This window comes from Onychostoma macrolepis, chromosome 12 (assembly GCF_012432095.1).
Source record: "Onychostoma macrolepis isolate SWU-2019 chromosome 12, ASM1243209v1, whole genome shotgun sequence".
NCBI lineage: Eukaryota > Metazoa > Chordata > Actinopteri > Cypriniformes > Cyprinidae > Onychostoma > Onychostoma macrolepis.
In genome coordinates this window covers 2,490,726-2,513,824 of record NC_081166.1, presented here as the reverse complement: position 1 = coordinate 2,513,824, position 23,099 = coordinate 2,490,726, and the positions used below count along the sequence as shown (strand labels likewise).

General features: G+C 36.3%; 2 protein-coding genes, 1 long non-coding RNA gene and 1 other non-coding gene across 6 annotated transcripts in view; all 4 read right to left on the bottom strand.

Annotated features, from left to right (window-relative positions):
- The window catches only part of LOC131550880 (uncharacterized), a 123,831-nt gene that overhangs the window by 16,908 nt on the left and 83,824 nt on the right, over positions 1-23,099 (bottom strand). The window lies entirely within an intron of this gene.
- Positions 35-19,795, bottom strand: LOC131550874 (uncharacterized). Its single transcript, XM_058793354.1, has 16 exons — positions 19,712-19,795; positions 19,528-19,591; positions 19,417-19,443; positions 8,082-8,498; positions 7,077-7,466; positions 6,920-6,991; positions 6,108-6,500; positions 5,019-5,402; positions 4,846-4,929; positions 4,338-4,457; positions 4,079-4,263; positions 3,719-3,876; positions 2,757-3,002; positions 2,460-2,622; positions 1,952-2,054; positions 35-1,852 (listed from the first exon to the last, which is right to left on the bottom strand). Exons 2-16 carry the CDS (start codon positions 19,565-19,567, stop codon positions 1,749-1,751), a joined length of 2,886 nt encoding a protein of 961 aa, XP_058649337.1. The 5' UTR covers positions 19,568-19,591; positions 19,712-19,795; the 3' UTR covers positions 35-1,748.
- On the bottom strand, positions 13,427-13,501 carry trnaa-agc (transfer RNA alanine (anticodon AGC)). The gene has a single exon. It is a non-coding gene; the product is annotated as a tRNA-Ala (tRNA).
- LOC131550910 (uncharacterized) lies at positions 15,194-17,326 on the bottom strand. Its single transcript, XR_009273657.1, has 3 exons — positions 15,817-17,326; positions 15,659-15,727; positions 15,194-15,435 (listed from the first exon to the last, which is right to left on the bottom strand). It is a non-coding gene; the product is annotated as an uncharacterized LOC131550910 (long non-coding RNA).

The following is a 23,099-nucleotide window of genomic DNA, read 5'->3' as shown; positions in this document are numbered from 1 at the left end:
TAGATGAAGTGAAAGAAAATATTTTCTTCTTTTTTTTAATTTTTTTTTTTTGCACATTTTGGAAAAACAAACAGATAAAACATTCACAGATACTTCAATAAAAGGCCAATTTGACAAAATAAGAAACAGCCAAACTCAGAGCACAATGTGATGAAAAGAAGAGAAATATCTATACCTGACGTCAAATGCTGCAGCAGAGCAAACTGCAGATATGATGATCTCACGATCTCATCAGTGCCTTTATTAATAACTGGGTGGATCATTATTGGAACCACTTGTAATTTCTCAAATATAGCTTAAACCAGTTTTTCATTTTAAAGTGACATCAAGATTTTTATTTATTTATTATTTGACCTGATTGTTTCCTGGTGTACACCTGCATTCAGAAACACATTCTTTCACTGCTTGAATAGATGTGAATGTAGATGGAATGAGAGTGGGTCAGTTTGATTGGTTTTGCAGTTTTTTCCAAAGCAACTTTACAAAATAAACCAAAACACCCCGTATAGAGACCTAAAGGTGACCCGAAAGATTTATGCTAATAATTTAATGATCTTACTTATAATTTAAATAATAATTAATGATTACATTAAATACTTTAGAGTTCAACCCTATGACATCTGGAAGGTTGCTGGCAGTAGTCTAATAAGATGGGGTTTCTGAGATGTGCAAACTAGCAAGATCATAACAGGAATGCAGAAATACATATCTCTTTTTTTTTCTTTAAATGCTAAATGCTTTTTCATGTGTCATGTGTATTTCCTTGTGTGTGTAGTCAAACCTGATAATCAGGTTTACTTTTGTTGTTGTTGTTTTCAGAAAGAAAACACCAGAATGGATTCCACATGATAGATTCTTATCTCATGTTACCAAATTGCAGTCGTCAGATGATTTTTCCAGTACTTGTTGCAAATGCAGTTGGTCAAGATTCCCTAGAATAACCTAACCATGGATAGAGATAAACAGAAACTCTTCTACAAATGTAAAGCACAAAACCTGAAAATTATTAGGCTCTCAGTGAAGCTCAAACCTCATGAATAGAGGAGACACGCTACAGAGGACAAACTGTCTCTAATTCTTCACTAAACAAACTCAGTGTCATGACTAACTAACAACTAGAGCAATATTGGAACATTTTTGATACTATGACCACTGACTCAACCCTCACCCCACCTTGCCTTCTAAAGAAGAACAATTGAACCAGTACATTCATCATAGCTGTCAGAGTTGAAAGTAAAATAGCACTATGATGATCATTAATCTTTCTCATAATTTAACTGACAGACAAAAGTAAACCATTGTACTGACAAAAGAAAAAATACTATGAGGCCAACCATCAAACTTTTTTTACTCATTTACCCTTTGGATCATTCAGAACGTTTTTATACTTGCTTTACACTAAATGCCTGGATAAGATACTAAGCATAATTCAAGAAAAGAAAGTAATATTAGATCTCTACTATCATATCACATATTTTATTTTCATTAGTGTGAAAGTCAGCATTTTATAGAAGCCTTTCCTTACCACATAATCCATTTTTTAAAAGTTAAAGAACTGAAAAAGGAACACAACAGGAATTATGTTTTTGCATGATTTGAACATAAAATTGATTGATTAGAATTCACTCAGAACATAAAATAACGGTAATGAAATAAAGGAACCCAAAACCAGCGTGGCATCAGTTCTGCAGAAATTAATGCATGTAAAAGGTAAAATGCATGTACAGTGTTGCAACTTTGGAAATTAATTAAATGAGGGTCAGGACACTCATCAGAGGAACAAGTAACAGCATCAGAGAAGCACACAGACAAGAAGCCTCAGATACCTTCACTTGCTCTGGGACCCACTTATCTGTCAACAGGGAATATAATGCAATAAAATGTAAAATATCCATGACAGTAATAATTATAAACCTTTATTGCAAATGATTAAAATAAATGAAATGTTCACCTGTGTTCCCTTCAGACCACATCAGAGGACCCATGGATATGGAAGCACTGTCATGGAAGTCCAGAGACCTGTGCTCTCTCCAGTGATGTCCAGAGTTACAGTCCTACAAGAGAAAAGCCAAAATCCAGCTGTGTGAATCCCTGATAAATATCACGGAACAAATATGAAACAGCAGTGCAAATCTTAGAAATGCTTAGCCAAAACAAGTTTTTTTAGCAGCCTTGAATATTAAACATTACCATCATACCAACCTTACTTAGTGTTTGATCAACAAGTGTTTATAAGCAGCACATTTGTAAACCTTCACATTTACCCATCATATTTTATAGAAAATTAATATATACACGGACAGAAAGACAAACAGACAGACAGAGACACTGGCTAATAATTGATAAATGATATTGTTGTTTAACACACTGAAAAATCATTTCACAACTACAATACTAAAGCTACTCTCTAAAATGTAACATAACTCTTGTATGAAATATGAGAGTTTTTGTAAACTCACCGTTGAGCAGCGAGTGCTCGACAGAAGGCAAAGGTGAACAGCACAGTGCAGGTAAAGCTTAGTGGAGTTTTCAGTGAAGATGAACATCCTGAAGGAGAAACGGCTGGATGTCGAGACGCCGTTCTGCAGCAGCTCCACTGAGTCATCATTTGGATTGGGACACCTGAGAATAACAATTATGACAATCAACAAATCAAATCGTTTTCTTTCTTTCCACTATGCAAAAACAGAATCCTGTGCTTTAGTCTTTAAATACTGAGTCAAAGTTTCTCAGATAATCCTATAGCACAGCTTTACTCTGTGACGATGAGATCCCAGCGGAGACTGTAATCAGGATCATTCACAGGTGTAGCCCAACACGTGTCCATCACCAGGGCAAACTGACGGCTGTCAACCCCCTCAACACGAACTTCCACATTCATCTTCTGCTCGAGCTCTGCATCCACTCTACCAGTGAAGGGCCGGGTAAACTCATCATCCTCATATGGAGTCATCCGAACCTGATATCTGCCTTCACCAGAGGGGAGGATCTTGTGCACAATGCTGTTAAATCATTTAGATCTGTTACAATTGCAGGCATATGTGTAACATTTTGTTTTAAATGAATACCATATATACAGTATGTACATGTGTATGTGGTTAAAACAATATAACCATGCTATTTACTTTATTTTTAAGCTTAAAGGATTAGTTTAACCACAAATATGATGACAATTCTGCCATCATTTATAACAGTTCAAACTATGACATTTCAAACTGACATTCATTCTTCCACGGAACATGACAGGTGCACAATGCAATAGAAACATATAAGTATAACTAAAATATTCCATACTGATGCCAAACTTTTGAAATCAAATAATAGCTTTGTTTAAAGAACAGACCTATTCAATATTCACTGAAAATATTGACATCTGTATTAGCTTTTTGGTGGTTGATCTGAGAAGTAGTGGTGTCTGAATCATACGATCTCTGATCAGATTCGATCAAGGAATATGGTTTACAAAACCATTTGTTCATGGGTCTAACTGATCTGCTTACTAAGCTCCTTAAACAAAACTATAATTCAGAAGACTTGTAAAACAGTGCGTCCTTGCATCTTTTTTGAAGCTTGAAAGTCCTCATGAGGACTAACTGCATTGCAATATTTATTTCTTCCACTTAACAAATAAAGATATGAGTGTTTGAACAACATTAGCATAAACTAATCCTACAATAAAACTGAACAGCTGAAATCAGAATTTGTATTTGACTCTCACGTCTCCAGTGGGTTGATTTCCACATTCATGGAAAGTGATTGTGTTTGAGGATAAACGCAGCTGAAAGAAAGCTTAAGGATTTTCTCTCTGCTGATGAGACCTTCTGACCTCGGTGTCCCCAGAATAAAGTTACTGTAGATGATGTGGGTGCCGTTGGCCTGTGGACAACACGAATAACATTTTGACATTTACCCTAGATTGAATTCAAAGTATTTAAAAGATAAAAACTTTTATCAAAGCAAAATTATAAACTATAAAACAACAAAACGTTGTATTAGTCAGTCCAACTCTATTGGTTCTATCAGGCACTACGAATGTTTGGATGGTGTATTTGAATAGATTATACATAGTTTGTCCTACCACAAGATTTGTGCCACAGATGTGTTCATCGTTATCAAAATGGAATTCCACTCTGCCATTCCGGACCGTTCCTTTGCAGCTGGGATCATTGAGGTGTAAGACGTCTGCTGGAAAACCAGCCTCAAAGAGCTGACAGCGAGACACAGACATGGAGCCAGAGCTGCGTTCACAGGTTTCTGAGAAACCTGAAAAAAAAAAAAAAAAAAGTTAAATAAAAAACTGAAAAACATTTCACATTTTGTTGTGAAATGATACAGACCAAAAGAGTTGGGTTGTGGTCTGGGTAGGTTGTCATTACACATACAGCCATAAACACCATTTTTCTTCCCACACCATTCATCCTCAGAGCAGTTGAGCTCAGAACAGCAATCTTCCAAATCTAAGAGAAGCACAGATACACATAATACAAGAAAAACATGTATGCCACAACACTCCAGCTCACTGTTTAAGTTGAAGACAGTTTGTCTTGAGTTTTAACATATCTTATTTATTTTTAAAAGGGATAAAACAGCCCCTTTGCAAATGAGCACAGAAGAAGATTACTGCTAACAACTTTGAGAAGAATACTTTACTTTCTCAATTGTTTTCATATTTCTTTTGTAAGCAGTATTACATTTACTAATATGAATTTTCTTTATTGTATCTGGAGAAATGTGCTACAAATACAATTAATAATGTAATAGTGGGATAAACAAAAAATGTCTAATGCAATTGCATGTATAAAAAGATGCACATGGGAGCTCATAAAGGAACTGGCAGTACTTTACCATTGTTAGTGATGCGTGGAGTAATGGAATCTATGGTTGGGATGGTCTCTGTTGTTGTAGATGTTTCATTAAGACCTGTGATATCTGGTATTACAAATATTTTCATTAATATCAATCATTTTCAAGTAAAATCCAGAAAAATGAATGACTGAAGTGCATTAATACATGCTCACCTACACAGTAAACTGAGCAAAACATTGGCTTGACAAACTCATAAACATAGTAATTTCCTGGACAGGCTTTGACTCTTATAGGGTGGGATGTGTAACCACAGCAACCACTCCATGTGGAAGCACAGACCTGACGAATGATCACTCCATCTTCCAGCTCTGGGTGTGTGTCATTGAGCCACAGTGGGGAATAAGTGCCACACATGCCTTGATTAACACATGATTCTGGCATCTGAGCATTTTGACCATTGTAGAACAGCCTGTACCAGCCATTCCACTCCACATTATAATCACACATGACAATGGAAGAATAGTCTGTGGCTCTCCAAGGTTCATCCAGACTGGTGTAGGTGTAGCAGGGGTCGACACTTGGAGTGGTGAAAGATACTATTATGGAAAATTTGAAACAGAGCATTATATAATAAAGATTAAATGTATCATTTTTAACATGTCTGCACTGTCAGGTGGGGTTGTGGAGCGGTGAGGACTCTAAACTACCCCATTGGAGAAAACACAGTCAGAGACGAAAAAAGGCTGGATACAAAGGGGAACACCACACACAGGAAAACTCGACAACAATCTGGCACAGGACAGGGTACACAGGAAGAATAAACAGAGAATTAAATGAGATTAACAAGAGAGAATGAGATAACAAGGGGCAGGTTCAAGATATTAGACAGGACAGCATATGACACATAGAAATAAACATGACAGAAGCCATGTGTTCACACCAAACATGGCAATAAAAGAGCACATATCCAGTAAAAAACATTCACAAGCCATGTGCTCAACAATGACAACACACAAGACTAAACAAGATCAGCCTTGTACTTACTTCTAAAGACAAAACAGAGTATGAGTGTCCTGTATCCCGATATTGAACCGAAACCAAACTAGACATACGCACCAGAATTTAGACAACAAGCCCCAAACACACAACACACCACATGGATGAGAGAGAACATTGCCCAAAAACAACACCGACACCACATGAGTGTCACCAAACTAACAAGAACAACCAAAGTGACAGGACCCTGACATGCATATACGATTTGAGAAAATCATGTCAGATGCAAAGATGAATAGATGTACCTGTACAATATCTAGGACCCGGGATTGAAACTGTTGGTCTGGTAAATTTGTAGACAAAATAATTTCCAGGACAAGCTTTGACTTGGATTGGGTCGGATCTGTAGTAATTGCACTGATCATAGCGAGAGCCGTAAATTTCACGAGTAACAACTCCATCTTCTAGCTGAGGATGAGAGCCACCAAGCCACAGACCACTAAAACCTCCACAAGACATAAAAGACACACACCACTCAGGAATCTCAGTACTCAAGCCATTCGTGAAGAACCGATACCAGCCATCCCACTCTGCAAGAATGTCATCTAATGCACTTCCAAATCCAAACATATGCCAGTGGAGGAGTGTGCTTCTCATGTGGTGATCAAGTACGTTGTAGTTATTGCATGGGTCATAATCTGTGTTAGTGAGAGATGAGACCAAAACAGACCTGACTTTTACAACAAATATACCGGTAGTACAATACAAAATCCAAGTGTGTTATTAGCATAAGTCTTTTATACAAAAAAAAAAATGCTTGACTTATACTGACAGAAAATCCTAAGTATATTTGGCCTATACTTGTAAAGCTTGTAGTCTACTAAGCTTGTAGTCTACTTAAAAGCTTGTAGTTGTGTTTGCATGCCTATTGAAACATTTTTCACATTGTTTATACTACTAGTACACTGATATTAGTGTACTTACTATATAAGGTGTACTTCAAAATATACTTGAACTTTACTTAAGCATACTGAATAGAATTAACTGAAGTATACTTATTTTTGTGAATGAAACCTCATATATTCATTCATATATTAGGCTATTATGAAGAACTTACTTAATGTGATGCTAGATCCAGTGATTATATCTGGACTTTCAGTAGAAACTGCCTGTGAAATTGTGTTGACATCTAAAAATAAGAATTCAAGAGATGATCAAATCATGTGCAATCAGGTTTGAAAGGCTTTGTTGAAAAGTAATAATAAGCCTCGTACCTGTGCAGTATCCTGAACAACCAAATATTGGATTCGCAAGTTCATAGACGTAATAATTGCCTGGACACGCTTTCACTCTGATGGGTTTTGACTTGTAAAGACAGCAGCCTTTCAAATAAGCCTCTCCACAGACCTCTCTGATCACCACACCATCCTCTATCTGAGGATGAGGACCATTGAGTGACAGACTGATGCCTGCGTTACAGGATGTTGAACTAACACAGGTCTCTGACATCTGGATGTTCATTCCATAGTAGAAAAGCCGGTACCAGCCACCCCAGGCAAATGTTTCATCACAAATGAAATCTCCACTTTCATTGGTGGCTCTCCAGGGACGATCCAGATACTGATAGTTGTAGCAGGGATCACTGCTGATGCTGCTGAAAGCAACTGTCATAGAGTTCGTAAAAGAACGGTTAAAATACTGCATTTACATGGAAGACTATTTAGAGCAATGGTTCTCAACTCTGTTCCAGTCCTACTTCTGTAAATAATCACAATATAATTTATTATACTTTCATTTAATATACACGCATATGTAATACAAAATTTGTGCATTTATGTAAATGTTAAGTTATTACAAATTTAATTAATGTAAATTGTCAGTGTGATAAATATCTGTTACTAAACATCATAAATGTATATTTTATCTGATAAGCCATGACTGGAATTGAGAACCATTGATTTTGCATATGACATCCTATACAACCACAATGGAAGTTAACTTCATGATTTTGAACAATGACATTCTAACCTATGATTTGCACTCAGCCCAAACTGTAGCTGATATATATACCTGACAGCAGCCTGCAGAACAGGACAGAGCAACATCTACATCTTACATAAACTAAAACAAATAAATTGTGTTGGCACACCTGTCCTTTAAGTATGTTGACTGCAAATGCAGCGAATGGATGTTGCAAGATTTGAGGAATTTTGTTACAAATAACATGAGCGCTAGGAGAGTGCTATGGGTAGAGAAAAAAAATAAAAATAAAATTGCACCTGCACAGTATGTTGGCCTGGGGATTGATGCGTTGGGTTTGACAATCTCATAGACATAATAATTTCCTGGACAGGCTTTAACTCGAATGGGTGTGGAACTGTAGCTCTCACTCTTAGAAGACAACCACCACCACCATAAATAAGTTCCCAAAACTTCACGGGTCACCACTCCATCTTCAAGTGTTGGATGAGAGCCGTTGAGATACAGTCCAGTTTCACCACCACATCCCATATGACTCACACACCACTCAGACATCTGGGCACTTTCTCCATTCAGATACAGCCGATACCAGCCACTCCATTCAACAAGGGTGTCATCCTGTCCAAAGTATTGATATGAGCTTTGTCGTAGGTCTCTCCAGAAGTCGTCAAGAATTTTATAACCATAGCATGGATCAAAGCTGGAAGTTGTAGGATCTGAGAGAATTGTCAAACAAACAGTCAGTCAGTCAAACGATAGTCCTGTGATGATACATACTCAGGTAACACTTTAGAATACTGTTCCATCATTAATGAATAACTACACAAGAACACATGAGTAATGCAATATTAGCACTCTAGTAACTACTAGTAACTAACAAGCAACTCTGATTAATGAATTAGTAAGTAATAGTGCTTAATCGAATGTGGTAGTTCACTATTAGCTAATCAGTAACTATTCTTTTTTCCATACCTCCCCAAGAACTACTAAGAACTATTGTATACAGGTTGATAATTAATATGAATAATACATAATGTATAATTCATTCTAAAGTACAGGTCATATAACCCACTAGTAATGACCCAAGTATTACCAAATTCTTCAGAAGGAATTACTAATTATTTGGATCAGTATTCTAAAGTGAAGATCGTGATAACTCCCTAGTAATGACTGAAGTCATTGTAAACTTTTGAGGTTTTTGTAAGGTTCTGGTTAGTAATCATTTAGCTAGATTTGGTAACACTTAAATCATTACTAGTGGGTTACCGTGATCTTCACTTTAGAATACTGATCCAAATAATTAGTAGTTTCTTCAGAGGGATGTAGTAACACTTGAGTCATTACTATCCATAACCTTACATATATCTCAAAAGCTCACAATGACATCAGTCAATATTAGGAAGTTATGATGATTTTCACTTTAGAATACTGATCCAAGTAATTAGTAGTTCATTTAGAAGGATTTGGTAATACTTGAGTCATTACTAGTGGGTTACCATGATCTTCATTTTAGAATTAATTATTCATTATGCATAATTCACATTAATTATGAACCTGTATAAAGTAGTTCTTAGGAGTTCTCAGGATATATGAAAAAAATAGTAGTTATTGGTTAGCTAATAGTGAACTACCAGTTTCAACTTAGCACTATTACTTAATAAATCGTTAATCAGAGTTTCTTGTTATAGTTAATAGCAGTTACTACAATGTTAATAGTGCATTAGTCATTTGTTCCTGTGTAGTTATTCATTAACAACGGAACAGTATTCTAAAGTGTTACCCATATTCATATTAGCATTCACAATAAGCATAATTTTTATGTCACTGCTTTTTAGGTTCAGCTGTCCCTGCTGCCTGGTGTTACTGTTATGCTGTTAGTGTCAACATCAGTTAATTTATTTAGCAACAGAGAATTGATGAAAGTGCTGTACATGCATAAAATATAACAAAAAAATAAAAGAGAAATCCTGAGCAAAGATTAGGAATGAATGGTACGTGTAACCAGAGGGGAAAAAATGAGTTTAAAGAAAATCCAAAAAAAGTTTAAGCGAATCTAATATGAATGGGTAGACTGTTCCACAATTCATGGGCATCTACTGAAAAGGAACAAACACCTCTCAGTTTAAGTCTTGACCTAGGGACAGTCAAGACCCTCAGTTCTAAAGATCTAAGAGTTCCTGTGTTCTTTGTGTTTTGTTATTAAACTCTACATCTGCATTTGGATTCTGTTTTCCTATATGTCTGTGTTCATCAGAGTTTCAAAAGACCTGACCATACAAATGCATCCAGCAGGTAGGCTTATGGATTTCCATCAAGGATGGCATTGAGTGGACTCTGGAGTGATACATCGACTGCTCCCTATTACTTTAATGGATCACCATATGGGGGTGGGGCTGTAGGTCCCAAGTCTGGTGGTCCTTGCCTCAATGGTCCCGGAGGTCCCTAGTCTAGTGGTCCTGGACTCAGGCAGAGGCATCATGCCCATTCAAACTGATTTTTGAACCAATTGGATTTTGTATGTAACTTCCAAAAGACAAAAAAAAACAATAGCCAATTAATATTTTTTTATATTTGATATGATCCCACCGGTGTGATTAGAGCATTGAGTGTAGCACATCACCAGCTGCTAAATTCAAATCTGCATTCGCACTTTGGCTGGTGCTAAGCCAGAGAGAGAAACACGTTTTTACAGTGCTGCGCATTATAACCAATCACACATGATTCTGTTGAGATTATGAATGCAATGGCATTCAGATGAGCCATTGCTGAAACCACCTGTTTTGTTCAGTGCGCATGCTTGCTGACTGATTTGCTCTCTGGCAAATTCTCTCATCAGAAACAACAAAAAGTTTGTTCTATTCAGTTCTATTCAGAGACACGTGCAATAGTGCGTAGTTGTTAATTTAACATATAAATCTTGATCTGTTAGTCGTTTAAATATAATTTGAGATGCTACACTATCAGAATTGTGAATTTAAGTGAATTTCAGACCATTGATGATTGTTTATCTGTTTATGCTCAGAATGTAAATGTTTAACATCTGTACTAAGTTAATAGAAAGACTGTAATATTCTTTATATCTAATTTCCACAATTGTCCTCTATTTCAGACCACACATACACAAACACCTAAACGCCAATACTTTGTACTTGTATACATCTATGCAATGCCATTGCTCACCAACGTGACTTGTATTTATGGACCCAACTCATTAAAACTTTCGTGGATATAACTCTCTGAGCCCTTACTCTCTTACCGGAGTCACCAGTTTTCAAGGTCTATCAGGAAAATACAGAGGTTCTCCTCTACAAACACCGTACTTCAAACTCATCGATGCAACTTTGTTAATTCCTGAAGTGGGCTTTTATATTTACTGTTTTAGACTGCTGTCTTGAATTGGGTGCTATCCCTGTGAGTTTTTCAAAATGCTGCGCTGCTCTCCTCGTCCAGTGTGCGACTATTCCGCCCATGTATTAAATGCGCATCCTTGAAAGCGTGCAGTTTTCTAACGTATTTACTTTAACTTCTTAGGTATATGTCAATGGTATGACCTTTCAGATGCGTCTGAAATTACAAAAACAAATACATATATTTAATTGTTTGATCAAAATTATTGCTCGGGACAGTTTGGTAGTCGCTGGATATTGGTGGGGACACGTCCCTTGCGTCCCCCCCTAATTCTACGCCCCTGCCGTATGAAGTAAGATATATTTCACAGTGCAAACCGCTTCAGTGATTATAATGGGAGTTTTTGAAAGTGCTTGAACTCTGGCTAGACTGAAGTCTTGATAATGAAATGATAATGTAATGTAAATCTTCTTTGCTGTCTTTCTGTACAATGAAAGTGTTAAATTCACGTTAAATTCACGTTAAGCCAGTCAAAATATTTTATGGCATGACACCCATATACTTGAAGGGGCCATCGGATGCAAAATCCACTTCTTGGCTGTGTGACGTCACACGTATCCAGGCCCCTCCCACAACTGTTGATTGACACTAGCGTTTCAGCATAGACCCACCCTGAGTGAGCCGTCATCAGTCTGCCATTGTTTTGACGCCGGAGCAGGTGTAGACAAAAATGTCTCCTAAGCGATTGAGGTGCTTTGTTGTTAAATGTAATAATGAACATAGGAGTCGTAATAATGAACGGGGAGCAGTTAGGGGTTCGGTGCCTTGCTCAAGGGCACCTCAGTCATGGTATCCACCCTCAATACCATGACTGAGATGCCCTTGAGCAAGGCACCGAACCCCTAACTGCTCCACGGGCGCCGCAGCATAAATGGCTGCCCACTGCTCCGGTTGTGTGTTCACGGTGTGTGTGTGTTCACTGCTGTGTGTGTGCACGTTGGATGGGTTAAATGCAGAGCACAAATTCCGAGTATGGGTCACCATACTTGGCCGTATGTCACTTCACTTTCACTTTCACTTTTCATTTACTCCCAACATCTGAGCCACTGAAGACGCAGAGGATCTACACTCTTAAGAAAAATGGTTCTAAACCGTACCAGAAAAGGGTTCTTCAGCTTGTAACAATAGCAGAACCCTTTTTGGTGCTAAATAGAACCCTTTTTATAGGGTTCCATGAAGAACCATGCTTTGAAAATGCTATACAGGACCTTAATGGTCTTTTTAATGATAATTTATTTTCATTAATATTAGTACATTAGTATATTTATATCTTTAATAGTATTATTATTATTATTTGTATATATGATATATATGGTATATATGATTTGTATTTATTAATATAGTTTTTTACCCCTCTCTCTGCCTGGTCTTATATTATCTTGTAGCCTCTATTAGGGTTTTTACATAATAAAACAACAACAATAGCATGTCAATTAGGTACTTTTATTTATTTATTTATTTATTTATTTTTAATGACATGCGAAATTGTAACAAAATGACAGTGCTCTAACAACAGTTATTAGCAGAATACATTAATAAATGACACTTGACATTGAACATAAATAAATACATAAAGTAAAACAAAATAGAAACAGAAAATTGTGTGATGAAGGCCAAGTTCAAGTGAAATACTGTATTTTCATAATCCTCTATGATGCCTGAATATTTTGGTGTGATTGAGTAGCAGTTTCTCTCTGCAGATGACGAGGTTGTAGGATGTAGGAGTTTACAGATACAATGTGTCTCCTTCCATTTGTTTAAAACAATTGTTTATGAAGGTCAAAAGTAGTATGTTAAAAGGAAAAAGTGATATAAAGTCATGGGATAGCTGTGACTGGGTATGTTTATGCATAAACCCAAGTAATAATAGTAATAATCATCATCTCACATAAATTCTATCTTTGTTACATACTTGGTGGTGAAGGGGAGATAAGTATCTTTAACTGAACAGGGCTGGCCACACTTAAATATTCTGTTAAACTAAAAAGAGACAAAAAGGCATTGGTGGGAAACCAGTTACAATTTTAAAGTTAAATTATAGACATTTTAAGAAATAAATTATTTACTTGTTGAATGTGTTGACAGTCTGTGTAGCTGAATGGCTGAGCTCCAGAAAAGAAGTTTTGAGCCTTTTATTTACATATATATATTTACATTTAGCAGACGCTTTTATCCAAAGCGACTTACATTGCATTCAAGTTACAGTTTTTTTTTTTACATTTTTTTTATCAGCTCTTGCTTTCCCTGGGAATCGAACCCATGATCTTGGCGTTGCTAGTGCCATGCTCTACCATTTGAGCTACAGGAAAGCTGTATATATATATACAGGTGCATCTCAATAAATTAGAATGTCGTGGAAAAGTTAATTTATTTCAGTAATTCAACTCAAATTGTGAAACTCGTGTATTAAATAAATTCAATGCACACAGACTGAAGTAGTTTAAGTCTTTGGTTCTTTCAATTGTGATGATTTTGGCTCACATTTAACAAAAACCCACCAATTCACTCTCAACAAATTAGAATATGGTGACATGCCAATCAGCTAATCAACTCAAAACACCTGCAAAGGTTTCCTGAGCCTTCAAAACGGTCTCTCAGTTTGGTTCACTAGGCTACACAATCTAGGCTACATGGGGAAGACTGCTGATCTGACAGTTGTCCAGAAGACAATCACAAGGAGTGTAAGACACAAATATTCATTGCCAAAGAAGCTGGCATGAGTGGTGTATCGAAGCATGTTAACAGAAAGTTGAGTGGAAGGAAAAAGTGTAGAAGAAAGAGATGCACAACCAACAGAGAGAACCGCAGCCTTATGAGGATTGTCAAGCAAAATCTATTCAAGAATTTGGGTGAACTTCACAAGGAATGGACTGAGGCTGGGGTCAAGGCATCACCACACACAGACGTGTCGAGGAATTTGGCTACAGTTGTCGTATTCCTCTTGTTAAGCCACTCCTGAACCACAGACAACGTCAGAGGCGTCTTACCTGGGCTAAGGAGAAGAAGAACTGGACTGTTGCCCAGTGGTCCAAAGTCCTCTTTTCAGATGAGAGCAAGTTTTGTATTTCATTTGGAAACCAAGGTCCTAGAGTCTGGAGGAAGGGTGGAGAAGCTCATAGCCCAAGTTGCTTGAAGTCCAGTGTTAAGTTTCCACAGTCTGTGATGATTTGGGGTGCAATGTCATCTGCTGGTGTTGGTCCATTGTGTTTTTTGAAAACCAAATTCACTGCACCCGTTTACCAAGAAATTTTGGAGCACTTCATGCTTCCTTCTGCTGACCAGCTTTTAAAGATGCTGATTTCATTTTCTAGCAGGATTTGACACCTGCCCACACTGCCAAAAGCACCAAAAGTTGGTTAAATGACCATGATGTTGGTGTGCTTGACTGGCCAGCAAACTCACCAGACCTGAACCCCATTGAGAATCTATGGGGTGTTGTCAAGAGGAAAATGAGAAACAAGAGACCAAAAAAATGCAGATGAGCTGAAGGCCACTATCAAAGAAACCTGGGCTTCCATACCACCTCAGCAGTGCCACAAACTGATCACCTCCACGTCACGCCGAATTCAGGCAGTAATTAAAGCAAAAGGAGCCCCTATCAAGTATTGAGTACATATACAGTAAATTAACATACTTTCCAGAAGGCCAACAATTCACTAAAAATGTTTATTTTTTTTATTATTGGTCTTATAAAGTATTCTAATTTGTTGAGAGTGAATTAGTGGGTTTTTGTTAAATGTGAGCCAAAATCATCACAATTAAAAGAACCAAAGACTTAAACTACTTCAGTCTGTGTGCACTGAATTTATTTAATACACGAGTTTCACAATTTCAGTTTAAATAAATGAACTTTTCCACGACATTCTAATTTATTGAGATGCACCTGTGTGTATATATATATATATATATATAGAGAGAGAGAGAGAGAGAGAAGTGTAGCCTGTAAGGGTTCTACATTAAAACAACAACAAGAACAATGTTGTGTGGATTGGGTACTTTTTTATTGACGTAATATTGATATGTCCGTGCTCTTAACAACAGTTATTAGCGGAATACATAAAAAAATGACAATTGAAAATGAACATGAATAAATACACAAAGAAGTAAAACAAAATAAAAACAAAAAATAGATGTGGTGAAGACCAAGTTCCAGTGAAATATTTTCATATGCCTTTAAGTCCATCATTATGGTGTGACTGAGTGGCAGTTAATCTGCAGATGATGAGGTTGTGGGACGTGATGCATCTGAAATAAACAAATGGACACACTGTAATTCTAAACTCAGTTGTGTATGTAAAAACAATTATGTTCACGAAGGCCAAAAGTAGCAAAAAATTGACAGTATATGAGCCCTTCACAATCTTAAAAGAAAAAAAGTGATATAAAGTCATGGGATAGCTTTATAAAACAAAGTAATAAGACAAATTCTAACAGTATGGATTATAAATTCAATATCTCTGTTACCTACTTAGTGGAGAAGAGGAGAGAAGTATCCTCAGCTTAAATGAGCTGCTCACATTTACATGTGACCAAAAAACTAAAAAGAGAAAAGAACATGTTTGTTTGGAATACAGTTAAAATTTTAAACTTAAATTTGTATTTAAAAGTAAGAATTAAATAATTTACCTGTTGAGAGTGTGTTGACAGTCTGTGTAGTTGTATCACTGAACTCCTGGAAATCAGTAATGAGGTGCTTTGACAGTGCAGTTACAGATTTGAAAAACAAAAGGGCAGGAATAAAGAACCCTAAACTCTAACACAAAGAACCATTTCAGCATAAAAGGGTTCTTCAGGATGCTATGGTTCTAAATATAACCGTTACTACATGTGAATAACCTTTAAAGAGCCAACTTTTTTTAGAGTGTACCTAAATGCATTTATGTTCACGCGAATCATTCGTGATCCAGCTTCACCTACAAAAGAAGTGAGTATAAGGTTTTTTATGGATCTTTGCAAATCTCCTCTCCTAATAATGTGTTAATTAGCAAGTTTCATGAAGAATGCGGTTAAAGTTCACAGTCTCTATGAGAGAATGGCTTGTCTCCCCACGGAAGAGAGGGGCGGGGTGAGCAGAGCTCATTAGAATTTAAAGGCACATGCGATATAAACTGATTGCTGTGAACAGAGCAGTTTTTGACAGGTTTTGACTACCATTGAGAAATTTTAACCAAAGTATGTTATAGACTTTTCATTAAGACCCTAAAGAATCACAACAACTTGTGGAAAATGGGCATCCGATGACCCCTTTAAGTAAAAAGACGGCGTAGCTAATTGATTACACTAACATTAGGCTACTTTGCCCATCACACACACATAGATATTTCATGATGTTGTTAACACGTTTGGGAATATTTTTAATAAAAAAGGAAAAATTAAGTAAAACATAAGCCTACTGCTGTGTGTCACATGACAAGCGTAATAATAAGTGCATAATGCTGGAAAATAATAAGTGCATGACGCTGTTGATGTGACTCTGGGGTTACCATAAATGGCAATCCACTAAGTAATAGAGCTTCGGGGTCCATTAAATGACAATAATAACCAAACTGTCATAGAAGTAGAACAAGGGACACACAGATAACTAGACACAGTTGAATACAAACAAGACTAAGAAAACAGGAGCAGAACAAACTACAAACTACAGAACTACAAAACAAGAGTACAAAAAACATTATAATAATATATAGTAAAAAGACATACACATACATAGCAATTACATACTCAAACCATTTCTGTTATTTATTTATTTATTTGTTTGTTTGTTCTGGAAAATGTGTAAATTAACTTCCATACATTGGATGAAATTGCCCAGGGGTTTATTTTGCTATAATACCATCAGCTATCCCTTTTATTGCTGACAATCCGATGAGCTCCAAATGTGCTAAAAGAGTACCAGCCTCTGTTTTACTGGGCATTTACACAACACTGTTTTAAATGGAAAATAACTTATGCTTTTTGGCCATTCAATGATATGCCAATAGCATTTTGGGGGCAAGAAAATGCTAACTATTTAAAGTGATTTTTTTTTTTTAAATTATACCTCTATTATATCTACGTAAACAAAAAATGCAAAAAATAAAAAATAAATTAAAAAATGCAAATTTGCACAAAGTGGTGACATCATGCACATAGATGGTCAGAATTGTTGGCACCCTTGGTAAATATGATGAAAGAAGGCTGTGGAAATAAATCAGCATTGTTAATCCTTTTGATCTATTATTTAAAAAAATTACAAAAATCTAACCTTTCATTGGAGAATAAGAATTTGAAATGGAGGGAAACATCATTATGAAATAAATGTTTTTCTCTAATACACATTGGCCACAATTAACAGTACCCTTTTATTCAATACTTTTTGAAACCTCCATTTGCCAAAATAGTATAGGAGTTTTCTCCTATAATGCCTGATGAGGTTAGAGAACACCTGATAAGAGATCAGAGACCATTCCTTCATCCAGAATCACTCCAGATCCTTCAGAGTCCCAGCTCCATGATGGTGCTTCTTCTCTTCAGTTCACCACTCATTTTCTGTAGGGTTCAGGTCAGAGGACTGGAATGGCCAGCAGAAGCTTGGTTTTGTGGTTTTGTTTTTAAGGTTTGTGTTTGGATTATTGTACGGTTGGAAGATCCAAACATGGCCCATTATAAGATTTCTAATAGAGTCAGTCACTTTTTGATTTTTATCTGTTGGTATTTGATAGAATCAGTGATGCCATGTGTCTAAACTAGATGTCCAGGACCTCCAGCAGAGATATAGGCCACAACATCAAAAATACAGCAGTATATTTCATTGTACACATGGGGTACTTTTTATCCCTGTGTTCACCAAACCCATCTTGAGTGTTTGCTGCTAAAAAGCTCATTTTTTTGTTACATCTGACGATAGAAGCCAGTCACATTTGAAGTTCCAGTCGTGTCTGATAACTGAATATGCTGGAGATTGTTTTTTGGTGAAAGCATTTTCTTTTCTTGATTTTTTTCTTGAAGCTCTCCCAAACAACATGTGGTGATGTAGGTTCTGTTTGTTAATTTTTTTTTTACGGTTTTCTGACCCCGAAACTCAACCTTTTTCTGCAATTCTCAAGCTGTGATCCTTGGGGAGTCTTTCAAATTGTCCTCCGCACTGTGCATTAGGACGATATAGACACACGTCCTCTTCCAGGCAGATTCATAAAATTTTCTGTTGATTGGAACTTCTTAATTATTGCCCTGATGGTGGAAATAGGAATTTTCACTGCTCTAGCTCTTTTCCTAAAGCCACTTTCTAATTTGTGAAGCTCAGTTATCTTTTGCTGCACATCAGAAATATATTCTTTGGTTTTTCTCATTGTGATGGGTGATTCATTTGGAATTTGGCCTTTGTTTTCCCTCCTATTTATATTTCTGTGAAACAGGAAGCCATGGCTGGATAATTTCATGTTCATAATCGCACTGGTGTGCTCAAAATTGTGAATATGAATGGGAATATATTTCAGATATATTTTACTCATAAGAATTTCTAGGGTACCAGTAATTGTGTCCAACATGTATTTGAGAGGATTTTTTTATTATTATTTCATAATGATATTTCCCCCCATTTTAAATTCTTATTCTCCAATGAAAGCTTAGATTTTTGTGATTTTTTTTTTTTAAAGGATTAACCATGCACATTTATTTTCACAGCCTTCTTTGATCATATTTACCAAGGGTACCAACAGTTCTGACCACGTGTGTACATATTATATGTCTACAGCTATACGTGCAGGCACATACTGGCCTATAAAGCGTTTTTAGCTGTTTTGCAGATCTGTGTGAACAAAGATCCTTTTGACAATGTTGTCGTCTGTACATGAACTTTTCAAAAACCAAAGGAAAATCTTTTCCATTTTTAGTATATTGTTGTCATGTAAATGCACCCTTAGTAACTGTACAAGGCCTTGATATGTTTGACTTAACAAGAGCATTAGGGGACAGTTGGCACATAGAATACATGTAGCACATTTGAACATTTGTCTACGGTAGCCAATGAGCCACAAATATTTAAATTGAAACCATCTCAATCCACATTTAGTAATAAGTTTCCAAAACGACAGAATTTCAACCTTGTTTCTTTTATTCTAACAGTGTGTAAGAAGAAAAACAAACTTTCATCAGGTCAATTATTCCTGCTTCTACAAATGTAATGGAAAACAAAGGATGGAAAGAGGAAGAAGTGAAGTTGAAATAATGTGAAAAAAAATACTGTACCTAAAGTTTGTCCAATAATTATTTCACCTATTAAATACACAACATAAGCATAATGAGTTAATATCAGAAAAAGCTTCAGTCATTTCACATTACTGATTACCAAACACTTACCATTAATCAGAAGTAGCGACAGTGAGATCAGAAACCTCATTGTGAAAAACACCACCTCCTGCACCTGCACATATAACATACAGAGACAATATATATGTGTTTCTTATATTTGTTAAATTGTTTGCTTGTTGCAAAAGCAACTTAAATGATGACACATATGATATTCAAACATATAAAGATTTACCCGAGGTCAAATTCTGTTGCAGAGCAAACTCAGGGAGATTCTCTCTTCAGCAGCTGAATACAGTGATGATGAAATACATGTGGGTGGCTCATTACTGGAACCAGAATAGATTTCTCAGCAACAGCTTCAACCAGTTTCATGTGACACTGAGTTATTTGTCAATTTAAGTGTTTCCTTGTGAACACCTGCACACACCTAAACACCTGAAACACATTATTTTACTCTGCACTTTGCAGATGAATAGCACTTTTGCAAAACAGATTTACAAAAATGTAAAAAAAAAAAAAAAAAATGTAAATAATAACATGTTAATTCCATGTTGAAAAAGTTTGTTTAACCATTAATGATTTAGTTAATTATTACATAAAAAGTCCATCCTAGGACCACTGGAGGATGCAGGTGATGGTAAAGTAAGATAGACTTTGTGAAGTATGCCAACAAGATCATTACAGAAAGAAAACAAAATCATGCAATAAATAAATAAATACATTTTATTGCAATTACAACTCAAATCTTCATCCTGAAGTAAACCTAAATGTCTTTAAAATCAGTTGGAAGCAGCTCACTACTCTTGAGAAACCTTGATGTGTACTGTCCTGACAGTAATGTGTCTTCACTGAATGTACAAATTACTAAGAGAGAGAAAAAAAACAAACAAAAAAAAACATTATTGTAAATACTGTAAAATGAGATAAATAAGCAGTGAAATCTGAAACACTTTACAATACAGTTCAATTCATTAACATTAATCAGTGCATTAGGCATCTTGAATTACCAATCAACAATACAAAAACAGTACAGCATTTATTAATCTAGGTTATTTGCTTCTACATATAATAATACTGTTTGTAACATTCAGTTTGTATAAATTAACATTAATGCATTAAGAAAAAAGAATGACAATAGTGTAATATGTAAGGAATAATTGACGATGGGCCGTTGGATTATCAGAAAAATAATGCGCAGAGTGGCCGTTACACCTCGGGTGTGCATTATTTTTCTAATAATTCAACGCCTCGAAGTCAAATATTCCGCATATACTATGGTTGCCACACCTCAAGACATCGATCAGATGATATATTTCAAGGCATTCGTACGGTATTTCTACTTAAATCGCTATTGTGAGTAGGATTATTTCTTCCGCATCTCAGCTGCCTCCGTTGCTAATTTCAAAAGGTCATTTTAAACCTAGTAACGGAGGCTTGATCCGTTGATAGCAGATTAATGCAGTTAATACAGTTAATAACTAAGTTATGAGAGAGAGAGAGAGAGATTACCTCTGTGCGTCTCTCAATAGAGTCCGGCAGCAATGTCTCTAGTTATAGTGAAACTTAGTTCCTTTTGCTCACGAACAGCGCCGTTGTTGTTACCTCGCTTGTGAGAAGTCATGTAGTTTTTAAATTGTTTACTGATAAAAGCGTCAGAATAGCGCTAACAACATTAGCACGATGTATGTTAGTGTGTGTGCAAACTGTAAATGTTATGTATGTGTTGTCTGTGAGGGAGAGAGAGCGGGAGAGATAGAGTATGTGCTTATGATAAAGCGTAATTTTGTGGCAAAAACATGGACATGAACTGTTGTTTTTATCCTTTTGTTTACTATATTTATTTGTTTGGCCAGTGTCGTTGTGGGCTTTGGTTATTTTGCTGTTGTAAGACCTTTGAAATAACAGAAATCATTTGGCGAAGTGATATGGTCATGTAATGCGGTCAAAAGCTGCCTGGAACTACGTTCGCCGTGCGTTTCCCTGAAAATAATTGCACACCTTAGAACTTTCACCAGCCAATCAGATTCAAGCATTCAACGGCCCAGTAGTATAAATAATAATATTGTAGGCCTTACGACTGTTTCCTCTGCATTTGCTCCCATTCATTCTCTTCTCTCCCTCTCCTCTGGTTGTGGCTAGACAGCTTATTTTTAAATTTAATTTTCTACCTATTAGATTGTGTTTTATTAATGTCTACACTTACCCCAACCCTAAACCTACCCCTTACAATAATGCAAATAATAGTAATTATTGGTGTACAGTGTGACAAAAATGACGCTGTGTTGATGTGCGCGTGCCCAGTAGTGCCATATGTATCCCTTCTAGCCTTAACCCTCTCCTCTCTCTGTATGCTAAGATCACCCAAAATCTATATGGAACAATACGTTACTATCCATGTTTGGTAACATTGAAATGTCTCAATGTGACTGGTAAAATAGCCTTATTCACACAGAACTGAAGAAAAATATATATTCTGTTACTGTAGAGGTTATGCCCTTTCCAGGGGCGACACCAGAGAATTTTGAATGCAGGTGCTGAGGGGGTGCTAGATCATTGACAGGGGGAGCTGTGCAATTAATAGTAAATATGACCAAAACAGGTTATTATTTTTCATATGAATAATAAAATCACCCAGTCGATTTTGTAACATTTTATTACATGGCTATTTGACTAGTAACTTTTTATTTTATTTTTATTTTTTTGACCATTCACTCTGACGGTAATTTTGATGAATATGCGCTGTGCAGGCGCATATGTCAACTGTTTATGAGTGTGGGAGTATTATTGAGGCATGAAGGCGTCTGCACAATCCCTTGCTTTTTTTTTCCTGTGGAAAGAACTTAAAATACATAGCCGATCCGTCATTTTTGGATGCACTTTCTGCCGTCTCATGCAGTCTCTGTGAAATTCAGCGCGTCACAACAATGAACCGGCCCACAGACAAGAAATAAATCTAGGCCTATAGAAAGCTTGAAATGTAGGCTATACTATTATAAGAACCAATTAAAATAAAAACAAATATTCTTTAATTATGTAGTCTGAAAAGGTGCATTTCTCTATTAATTGCACGTCCTGTCGAGATGGCGAGTCAGCGTCGGCATTCAGCACCTTCATGTTTGAAGCCAATACTGAGAAAGCACTAGTTTAGTAATAAATAATAAAACATGTCTTCTTTTTCCCAGACGCATTCATAATCATTACTTTTGCAGGTGCTTTGTGGCAAGCTTTATGTGCGCACTTGAGCGCGGAATCGGCTATAATACGCAAGTATGCCTAACCTATATTAAAGGAAGGTTTAGTAGGTTATTTTAATTTAACATAAACGTGCGACTAGTTGACTAGAAGAATCTTTAGTCGGGCACAGGCCTAAGTGATCAGACTTGTGGTTTTTGCATGGTGGACAGTTAAATGGATAAAAAAATCCCATAGAACTAACCAATCCATTTTTAAAATAAAATGCTATGACATTACGAAAAGTGCAACTGCAAATCACGTCATGTTGTACTGCTTTGCATGTTATGCATGCATAATGAGTCAAATGTTTTTTTTTATATTTTATTTCATCTTCTTTATTTGTGGGGGTGCTATGGGGGTGCTTTGGTCTTTCTTGGGGTGCTGAA

What these genes read in the sequence shown, in the direction of transcription:
- LOC131550874 (XM_058793354.1), bottom strand. Translation starts at nt 19,567, where the DNA reads ATGAGGTTTCTGATCTCACTGTCGCTACTTCTGATTAATG. An exon ending in TTGTTCAGGATACTGCACAG is followed by an intron (nt 6,992 to 7,076) that starts GTACGAGGCTTA and finishes TCTTATTTTTAG; the next exon opens with ATGTCAACACAATTTCACAG. An exon ending in GAAATCAACCCACTGGAGAC is followed by an intron (nt 3,003 to 3,718) that starts GTGAGAGTCAAA and finishes ATGATTTAACAG; the next exon opens with CATTGTGCACAAGATCCTCC.